At 39.5% G+C, this 11,425-nt stretch overlaps 1 protein-coding gene across 1 annotated transcript in view; it reads right to left on the bottom strand.

Annotated features, from left to right (window-relative positions):
• The window catches only part of LOC109915970 (forkhead box protein N3-like), a 23,378-nt gene extending 12,562 nt beyond the window's left edge, over positions 1 to 10,816 (bottom strand). Inside the window, exons 1-2 of the mRNA XM_020515652.2 lie at positions 10,719 to 10,816; positions 1,724 to 1,832 (exon numbers count right to left, since the gene is read on the bottom strand). Of these exons, the coding sequence (XP_020371241.2) occupies positions 1,724 to 1,832; positions 10,719 to 10,761 (152 nt within the window). The 5' untranslated portion in view covers positions 10,762 to 10,816. The remainder of the gene's footprint in view (positions 1 to 1,723; positions 1,833 to 10,718) is intronic.
• Between the last annotated feature and the right edge of the window lie 609 nt (positions 10,817 to 11,425).

Raw genomic sequence — 11,425 nt, 5'->3', positions numbered from 1 at the left:
GGAGGGGGTTGGTTCAGTACATTTGTAGATGACACAAAGATTGTTCGCGTGGTTAACAGTGGTTAATTAATTTTGGAAGGAGTAATTTGATAAGAAACTATTCAATGAATGAATGACACTATGAAGTTCTGTGGAACAAAGGGACCTTGGCATGTCTGTCCATAGATCTCTGAAGGAGGAAGGGCATGTTAGTCTGGTGGTGAAAAAGACATATGCAAGACTTGCCTTTATCAATCAAGGCATGATTACAAAAGCAGGAAAGTCAAGTTGGAGTTGTATAGAACTTTGGTGAGATCACAGCTAAAATACTATGTGTGGTTCTGGTCGCTTCATTACAGGAAGGATGTGATTACACTGGTGGGGGTGCAGAGGAGATTCACCAGTATGCTTCCTGGGATGGAAAGTAATGACGAAAGTTTGGATATGCTTGGGTTGTTTTTGCTGGAGCAAAGAAGATTGAGGGATGATCTGATTGAGGTGTACAAGATTATGAGAGGCATGGACAGAGGGATAAACAGCAGCTGTTCCCCTTAGTTGAAGGGTCAGTCACTAGGGGATACAGGTTTGGGGTCGGGGGGGAGGAATGTGAGGAAAAGCTGTTTTTAATCCAGAGGGTGGTGGAATGTGCTGCCTAGGAGGGTGGTAGGGATGAGTTGCCTCATCTCCTTCAGAGAGTATCTGGGTGAGCACTTGTCAGATCATAACATTCTAGGCTATGGGCCAAGTACTGGTAAATAGGATTAAGTTGAAGGTCAGGTGTGTTAGTGCTTACTTGATGGGCCAAAGGGCCTCTTCTGCACTATATGATTCTTCAAAGGATAATGCCCTTTGAGGCAGTAATTTTGAAGCAATGAAAATGTTTGCATCATTAAATTCCTATGAAGTTGCAGAAGTTAGCCATTTGGCCCATCAAGATTCCTCTGCCATTCAACATGGTCATAGTTGTTGGTCCTCCATGACCCTAGATTCCCTTGTCAATCAAAAATCTGTCAACTAAGACTTGCAAATATTCAACAATCCAGTTTCAACTGCTTTCTGCAGAAGAAAACTCCAAAGACTAATGACCCTGAGCAAAGAAATTCCCCATTCTAACCTTATTGAGTTACAACTTCCAGGATTAAATGGTAAGAGGTCACACTGTGAATTAGAAAATTCCTTACCAAACTATAGCATTTAGAGAGAAAAAAGTGCATTGTAACACAAGTCTTTGAGGACAAAACTACATCTAGAACAGTCAGGAAAGTTTAAAAAAAAATGTTATTCCATAGAACTGTACCATATTTTTGTTTGTAAATTTCCAAAACATGCTTATCTAGTATACTCCATGGCTCATACATGTTTGGGTGATGCCTCTAATTCCCCAGTTGTAGGCAAGTAACCTGCAGTAACAGCACATGAAAGTTTGTACATTTCTAAAAGCCATCAGCCTTAAAGACAGATATTCTTTCAACCACACTTCATGGCAGTCAACTTAATGAACTTGCAGAGTTTTCATGCCCAGATGTCAGAGGTTGGCAACATCAGTACTACAGAACCACAACTTAAGGGCAGCACAAGCTTCATTTTAATCTGTTCAATTGAAAAATAGAATGTACTCACCAATATGGTGAGACTTAATCTAATGTAAGTGACTAAAGTAACAGCTTTACAGTTTCAGAACTCATATAGCCACATAAGAAGGTTGACTGCTTCAATTCTACTTCTGCAAGCGTTAATTCTTTACCTTACTGCTGCAGCCATACTTCCAATGCTATTAATTGGCAGTGGCTTCATACCCATGAATGGCCCTCGACTGTATGCTCGACCTCCATTTGGCATAATTCCTACAGCATCTGGACGACACAACAGAGAATGACAGTGTTAAAGAGGAATGAACAGCTACAGAATCCAAACGTTTCTAAACCAGTCCAATCAATGTATCTAGAAAATAAAGTGAACACATAATACTGTTAATACTTAATTCATTTCTAAGTAAAATACATCAAAGGAGTTTGCATTAATATTGTGGCGAACATCCGCAATGTCCATGCCATAGTTCAACTAGTGAATATAAAGTCATAGAGTAATACAGCATGGAAACAGGCCCTTCAGCCCAGACTGGTCCATGTTGACCATGGTGCTCACTCAGCTAGTTTTAAAAAAATCTTTGGCATGAACAGGATTGCTGCCATGAATTTCATTATTATTGCAAGTCTTAGTCAGTCTAGTGTTTTCCAAATGTAATGAGTACTCCCGTTTGAGTCCTTTTATGGTCATTTACTTTGAATTACACAGGTACCTTCTTACAATGTCAATACCTGTCTGTCCATTAATTCTTAAAAATATTCTCAAAAGAAATTAAATGCTGACCACTTAGCTGTGTGACATGTTGGTTGTGAGATGCTGCCACAGTGTTAGAGCTGTAAACAAATATTTTCTCTGCTTTATTGCATCTTCCTGGTTAGTACCATAATTTCAGATTGCACAACACAATTTAACATCAATCTCATACTCATTCTTGGTTATTCTTTCTAGATAAGTACTTGAAAGAACATACTGGAGAACTTTATTGCCAGATATTTTCTACAGACACAAGAAAACTTCACAGAACGAGTTAGCATTGCCTTTTATGCAAAGTTGACACTATATGTTAATTATGGTTATTTACACTCAGCAAAGTTCATATGCAACATCAGAAAGAGTAGAGCTGGCCTTGGACTGTTACTAGAATGCTATGTATAACACTATAATTGATTTACTCCTTTTGCTCCTAAGTAACACTATATTGTTCGATCTTTCCAGGCTACAATAAATCGGTGATAACTTGAATTTATTAGTAGGAGCAGAGATTTTCTCACATGCAAATTTAAAAGACAATTCGTACAGGAAAGGAGGGGAATATCTTCATCTGACTACACAGTGATTTCAAACCTGAAAACAGGATGTTCTTCATTGCAACTTGGTGCTTAAAACAGTGGGAGCTTTTCATTAAAATAAGATACCTTGTTCATACATTTCAACAGATAGATTTTCCCAGGATCTAGATTTCATTTTAAGAAATACGTTTCTCAGAGAGACTAAATGTGTAGCAAAACACAATCGGCCATTCAAATGCAGTTTGAAAGTTCACTCGAGTAACATAGACATGAACAGCATTTGCCTCAAGCCAGAGAACATAATGAATGTGTCAACTGAACAGATACAAATCAGGACAAAAAGCCTGACATGCCAAATCTCCTCCAATTACCTTTCAATCCTATAGAAATGTAAGCGTTTTCTTTCAGCCAGTATGGTCGATAAGTCTATTCTACAATGTTTCTAAAAGGTTTGCTGCATTGTTTCTTTTAAATCTATGGGATAGCCTCCCTCAAGTGTGCTCTGCCATTTAACATGATCAACCAACTCAGTACCCTGTTTCTGCTTTCTCCCCATACCGTTCGATCTCTTATCTAACTTATTGAAAACATGTGATGTTTTGGCCTCAACAGCTTACTGTACAGAGAATTCCACAGCTTCACACTCTCTGGTTGAAGAAATCTCTCATGTCTGTTCTAAATGGTCTAACCCATATCTTTAAACTGTGATCGTTGGTTCTAGACTCTTCCGAAATCATTCTTCCTGCCAAAGTTTATTGCTAAATGTGTGTCAATTATGGATTGCTAATCTTTGCACTGGGACTTCAATCAACAGGAGCTGAACTAAAACAACTCACAATGCTTTGGTAGACATTACTGAAGAGAGACATTCTCGGCCTCCAGGACTGAGTTTTAATCCATGTCCCAGACATGAAAGAACATCATACTTGTACAAAAACAGAAATTGCTGGCAAAGCTCAGCAGGTCTGGCAGCATCTGTGGAGAGAAATTAGAGATAACATTTCAGGTCTAGTAACCCAAAAGTCACTGGACCTGAAATGTTAATTTTTACTTCTGTTTCTAATTTCCAGAATCCACAGTTCTTTCGTTTTTTATTATTCTTACACAGTTTACCGTAAATCTCCCTCAGAAACAACAGTTTTCTTGCTTTAACTAACAATATTCTTAAGTCATCAGTTTTCCTGGAAATAAGTTCAAAACCAATACTTTAGGTGGAGCAAATAAACTCGCCACAAAATCTGGAACGGATGTCTGAAACATTATGGAAAAAGACTAATGTTGGAATACAGAATAGAATAAATTGAACTTTATGACAAAGTGCAACATGCTTTGATTTTAGAGCTGGGCAAAATAGGGGATTCCTTACAACTGTTGTAAATAGGCCAGTCGCCTTTTACAATACTCCAGATTTTACATACTCCGGTGATTTCATAATTACTGACTGGATTTTATTTTGTTAAAATTGTACAGATATTGTAAACCTGAGGTCAAGGTTTCTTCTGTTAATCTGGCACAGATGTAAAACAAAATATCATTTCCTACTTTGTAATACAATTAACAGTAGAAATTTCAAAGTACAAGGTATGCACATATGGATGTAAATTAGACATTTTTAATCAACCTCTTCAGACATATTCTGACTCATGTCTGGTTCAGGTAGGACTTCAACCTGGACATTCTGGTCCAGAGGTAGAGACACTACCACTCTGCTATATGACCCTTGGATGCAAATTGATGTTTTGGCCTCAACAGCCGACTGAGCAGAGAATTCCACAGGCTCATCACTCTCTGGGTAAAGAAATTTCTCATCTCAGTCCTAAATGGTCCAATCCACATCCTTAAACTGTGACCCCTGCTTCTATACTCCTCAGACATGCTTCCTACCAAAGTTCATTACTAAATTTTGCATTGCCAATCTTTGAAGGCTGCTTGCATTGGTGCCCACAAACCTTTACAAAAGCTATTAACATTGTTAATATAAACTGGCACAGGCTGTGTACTTCTATAAGCTATAATTAAATAAAATTTACAGAAACACCTTAAAAGTGCTCAACTTTCTCATTTCTTCAACAAGTAGCATTTATTTATAGAATATCATTCAATAGGAGATAAAAGAGAAACTCCCCCTCCCAATTGCAATACCTCTACATATTAAAAAAATATAAAACTGACAATTTACTTACAGATGTCATAAGACAAGAAAATCTGAAACTCAAGTAAGCTGGAAGACACTTTCAACTATGATCCAAAATAATCAAGGTGTAAATGTTTCTTAAAAAAAGCAAGATATTACTTATATCTAGAAGACAGCAAGAACTGCAGATGCTGGAGTCAGAGTCGATACAGTGTGGAGCTGGAGGAACACAGCAGGTCAGGCAGTATCAGAGGTGCAGGAAAGTTGACATTTCGGGCCTAGACCCTTCATCAGGACTGGGGAGGGGGAAGGGAGCTGGGAAATAAATAGAGGGAGGAGGGGTGGGGCTGGGGGAAGGTAGGTGGGATGGCGATAGGTGGATGCAGGTAGGGGTAGTGGGGATTGGTCAGTGTGAAGGGTGGGGCAGATAGGCGGGGAAGGAGCTGGATAGGTAGTGCCAGGTCAAGGAGGTGGGGATGAGAGGGAGGGTTGGGCATAGGATGAGCCCGGGGGCGGGGGGGGAGGATATTGAAATTGGTGAATTCGATGTTTAGGCCATCAGGTTATAGACTCCTGTGGCAGAATATGACGTGTTGTTTCTTCAGTTTGCATGTAGAGTCACTGTGGCACTAGTGGAGGCCCAGGATGGACATGTCACCAACAGACTGGGAGGGGGAGTTAAAATGGTTAACAAGCAGAAGATGTTGTTGGTTATAGCATAGAGTGCAAGTGTTCCGCAAATTTGTCACCGAGTTTATGTTTGGTCTCACCGATGTAGAGGAGGCCACATCAGGAGCAACACAATAAGTAGACCAGGTTGGAGGATGTACAAGTGAACTCCTGTTGGATATGGAAAGTTTGACCTTGGATGGAGGTGAAAGGGGAGGTGTAGGGGCAGGTGTTGCACTTCCTGTGCTTGCAGGGAAAGGTGCAGGGTGTGGTGGGGTTGGTGGGGAGCGTGGAGTGGATGAGGGAGTTGCGTAGTTTGATTAACTTTTTTTCAAAAAGACCAGGGAGATAAAAATGTCAGCAATACAATTCTTGGATTTTGAATGGAAAATGCTGTACTTCATATAAACTTGTCAAACTCTAACATTAACCCATTGCCTGTATGACTGTATGACCTATGGTTCCACATTTTGATATCCTGATAATACTCAGATGTAAAACTAAAAACCTACATCCAGAAACAGTCAGTCAGTCAGTCAGTCAGTCAGTCACCTGACCCAATTTATGCATTACAATCAATGGACTGCAACATGTAACAAAATAAATCAGTTAAAATCTCTGCAGCATGCACTTCTACTGAGCTGTGAAGCTAGAAGGGTGAGCAACGCTTGCAAAAATCACTAGCAGAAAACGTTGAAAAGATTATGAGAATAATTCCAAAAGCAGTCAATATCAGGAAAAGCAAATACCAAAAGGAAATGAACAGGACCCCATTTTAATCAGAATAAATGCAGTTTCAACTATGCATGTGCCTGGAATGCTTTGCAACATCCACAGCAATATTAGCATTAAGTGACTGTACAAACATATTAAAAGCATGATTACATTAGTCAATTTAGCCTTTCCATGTTGTTAGTCTCTATATGTCAAAAAAAAACAAAATGGGAATGATTTTTTTTAAAAAATGCATTCCGTTCTCCATCAGCCTTAAATCTATGTAAGATTCTTATCCACCTGTATTCCATTGAATGCCAAAAGGTTCTTTGTGTGAAGCTCTTTGGGATGACCCAAAACATGCAAGGTTTTATTTAATATGCATTCTTCCTTCTTTCTCAAGTCAGTAAACGATAGTCCAATTTCAGGTATTTACAATAAAATAAAGAACTAGGGATGCAGGAGATCTCAAAGAAATAAAAACAGGAAAAAAAAAGTCTATTGCTAGTGAAACTCCGGTATGGCAGTATCAGTGGAGAGAAAACAGAGCCAAGATTTCGAGTCCAGTGACCCTTCTTCAGAGCCGATAGCAGCTAGGAAAAAGTGGGATATTTATGCTGATGGTAGTGATAGTGTGGCAGGGGGAAGTGGGAGCAGTGAGTGGATAGGTGGAGTCCTCTTGCTCACTCCTGTCCCTGCCTCCCTCCCCCACGCACAATTGTCAGCAAAACTCAAAACGTTAGGCTCAGTTTCTTTCCACAGATGCCGCCACACCTGCTAAGTTTCCCCTGCAATTTGTGTTTGCTTGTTTCAGGTCTTTACAGTCCTGCATACCTTACGGAGGTACATCAGATCCGCCTGATTTGATTTGAAGATTTTGTTGCATTTGTTGGACATTAATGTCCATACATGACCCGTCTGTCAATCAATGACCAATGAAAGTGTAAATATGAATGTTTTGTATTCTGCTCATTTGCCACATTTGTTGTTGATCTCTCTGTCAAATTTCTCTTTCATCCCACCCCATAACTGAAGCCAATGATGTCTGACTGCAGTACCTTTAAATTGCCTACATTAAGTTGTTATTGGCAACAGGTAGGGAGGCTATTCAATGGAATAACTGAACTGCACTCCACCCAATGTCCATACACTTGCTTCCAGTCATTTCTGCACTCCATGGACATTGGGTCAATTCCCAATCTCTACTGTGATGAGGATTAATTGTTTTAGAATAAGCCAAACTCAGTACATTCATCTTTTGTTTGTTTGATAGGATACCATGCCATTAACCTCACACCCATTCATTTTACCATTGATATGTCTTGCCTATAGAATGTACAATATTCAAAATGTATCACATCAACCCAAAAGTTTACTTTGCCAATACATTCAGATACTGTGACCTGTACCAAGCACAGGAGCAGCAATGTTATGGGAAGACCATTAGCTCTTGTCATGACGTGACATGTCAGAATATTCATAGTTCAATAGTTAAGATACTGGACTAGCAACCAGAGGCCATGAATGTAAATCTTGTTATAGCAAACTGTGAAGCTCTAATGATAATTTGCCAGATTGTCAAACTCAGTTGGTTCACTAATGTCCTCCGAAGAAGCCATGCTGACTACAGTCCCAAATTATTCGGTGAACCCTTAAAAGTTTTTGGAACAAATTAAAGCAAAAATATTTATTTGGGTTGGTTTCAGAGCAAGATGTTGCTCATTTAAATTTGAATGGGTCTTAAATGTACATGTATTTCCCAGCCACTACCTAGGCTAAAGCAGACTGTTCATAATATCAATATCCCAATCGTCCCTGGGCTGAGTTTCTGATCCCACATTCTCTCCAAACTAACTGCTGACACATTTGGCTGCGCAAATCTTGCTTCCTTATTCATTCTGTTTTAAATCCAAGCCAACGTCTTTCAATCAAAACTTAACTCATCTCTCCTTTCTGAATCTCATGGTCACTTGCGTTATGAGCCTTAATACACCCAGGATTCTCAAAAAATAGCATCAATCCTTTAGATTCAGGCTTTTATGGTGACAGAATGATAAAAGCTGTGAAACTGAAAAATGATTGCAAAATTGACCACAAGAATGTTCATGTGTCCACACTTAAAGTCAGGGTTGCATTCCAGAAAACTGAATCTTTAAATGAAAAGTTTTAAGTTGGGGGAGAAACGAGATGCTGCTCAGGGTCTGTGCCAGGGCTTTTGCTTTTTCAGGTTGTCGTCTGCCTTCTGGGGCCTGTGCTTATTCCTGGCCACATCAGGGCCATGCCTGGTGGTGCCTGTTGGAAGGCTGCGACACCCCTTCTTGCTGCCCGCTGCTGATGCCTTCAGGGTCTATTTGAATCTCTGCTTGGTGGATCTGCTCCTCATAGCTGGCTGCAGGTCCAGATGGAGTTCCATGTTTAGTAGCTCATGTTTTTCTATCAGCTGTGGGCTGAAGGCTACCATGAGAGCGCCACCATTTTGGTCTCTGTCTTGTGATGGGTGCAGCAGGAATTTACATCTGAAATTGCCAGCATCTCGTGAGCCAAGTGGATCCCCACCCTCAACCAACTCCGATCCCCACCCTCTGCCAGGCCTAGGGGAGCAGTAGCAGCCTCTTGGGAGTGTACCTTAGGCCAGCAGCTGCATAGTGGCCAGGCACAAGCAATGGGCAGCTTCAGCAGTTCGTCTAGACCTTGGTGGGTGGAGACCCCTAGTGAACTCCTCAGAGAGCACTGCAGTGCTGCCAAAATACAGCCAATCAGATCAGGTGATTAATATTATGTATTGCTTTACACAACTTTAGAACAAATCTCAGTGGTTCAACAAGATTTCTGTTCCTAGTTATTTATCAATATTGAAGTGAAACTTACCCTAAAACAGGGGGACTTCAAACATGGGCTACCTGTTACCACTGGGAAATAAAATGCACAGACTCTGCAAATACATTCAGTTTATCCAGCTTTTAGCTTATCCACACATGTCAATAAAAGCAAATGTTTGATCCCAGATTATAGCGATTTAGGCTGTTTTAATAGCAATTGGGGTGCTACAATTTGCTTCAGGATGCAGTGATCCTTAAAGTCAAGTGAAATCTAGCAAAGAACTTGAGACATCAAGAGGGAACAGAAGGAAATAGAGCATAAAAGTACACTCAATAACACAGTTCCTTTTTCTGCTGTAATTTTCCTGAATTAATTGCTCTTACAATGTAATCCACAGTCATCTTCACATAAGTTAGTCATCATCAGTTCTCCAGCAAGGCTATGAGGCAATAACGCCTACAAGTGGTTTGAACACAGGCATTATTTATGATGTAGGCGTAGGAAGATGTTCCCAGTCAAAACAAATTTACAGCACCACAATTACATAATGCTGAATTTCAAAAGAATTTCTTCATAGAAGAGTGGGACAAGATATGTGCACACTGAAAACACTGTGGGTTAATATAAAGATATCACTGCATTCACTTAATAAATACACATAAAATCAGGGAAAGAATTGGTTCCAATTTGTTATGGTCATGGGCAGAATTGATTTGTCAGGGTCTCTCATACACATTACTGTTAATGTAACAACCATTTTCTAAATTATTCCTAAGTGCAAAGATTAAAAAGCCTGTTTCATGTACAGTCAGGGATTTATGTTGTAATGACTTTGCCTTGAGTATATCAACCTCATAGAATAGTGAAGCAAGAAATGTATGACTCCCCAAATTAGATCCGATACAAGGTACATTTCTGCAACTATTAAAGAATTAGTGATATACTGCATTTTTAAAAAAACTGGATATTATAGGAACTTAGTCAAATTTCAACAAATAACATGTTTCTGAAACTCTATTAGAGACAGAAGCAGATCTTAAACCCAGATGAGAAGACCTTTTGATGAAATTTTTTAGATACTCATTCTTCAGTAGCTTTGAAGTGATCAACATATGGAAACCAAGATTTATGCAAGGACATATTTATCACATCCATGCAATCACTACAACTTTTACCACATCTATCAACAGGGATTGCTACAAGTCAACTGCAGTCGTGTACAAGTGGGAAGCTATCTGAAGAATCTGTCAAGAGATCAATCAATGTCATAGTAACAGATTCAATTGGCAGAAAAAAAAGCAGGAAATTTGGCAGATTGATATGGAATCTACCAGTAGAAAAATTCACAGGTTTAGTCCATTTCCCAACTGAGGATTTTGTGAACGCAAGGAAAGAACAGGGCACAAAAAAAATGGAAAATAAATAGAACAAATGTGGAGGACTTGCATCACAACAGAACAATATCTGAGGAGGCTGCACTGCAATAAAAACCTTTATATTTCTATTGCAATGTACTGTGTACTCACATTCTGCTCCTTTCACCTCAGGGGAAGAATTCAGCAGCATCATGGCAGTGGCTGCATCAATATCAGAATCTGAAATGAGAAAAAGAATCTACATTTATTTTTGACAAATATGTAAGGAAGTGTTGCTGGCCAATGGAAGTGGGAACTGAAAAGATTCTTTTTATATTCATTCGCAGGATGTGGGTGTTGCTGGCTAGCCAGCCTGGTACTGCCTATCCCTAATTGCCCAGAGGACAGTTAGGAATCAACCACATTGCTGTGGGTCTGGAGTCACATGTAGGCCAGACCAGGTAAAAATGGTAGTTTACTTCCCTAAAGGGCATTAGTGAACTAGATGGGTTTTTCTGACAATTGGCAACGGTTTCATGGTCTTTATTTAACTCTGAGTTCCAGATTTTAAAAAAAATCATGAATATGAATTTCACCATCTGCCATAGCAGAATTCAAACCCAGGTGCCTGGAAAGTTTCTAGTCTTTATTAATCAGAGAAGTATTAATAGTCTGGCAATAATACCACTAGGCCATCATCTCCCCCTAAATGTGTTTGCAAAAAAATGTGCAGGAAAGACCCATCTTAAAATGCAGCAGGTGAGCATGATAGCTTCTTCACTGATATCATATTAAATAGTCAGAAGGCACACAAAGTGTCATGGTATGACTGAACTTTGTCAGACTAGTCAAATTTGTCTCCTCTTCCAGTTTTTGAA

This window comes from Rhincodon typus, chromosome 8 (assembly GCF_021869965.1).
Source record: "Rhincodon typus isolate 14 chromosome 8, sRhiTyp1.1, whole genome shotgun sequence".
NCBI lineage: Eukaryota > Metazoa > Chordata > Chondrichthyes > Orectolobiformes > Rhincodontidae > Rhincodon > Rhincodon typus.
Note: the sequence above shows the minus strand (reverse complement) of the source record. Positions and strands in the feature narration are given on the sequence as shown.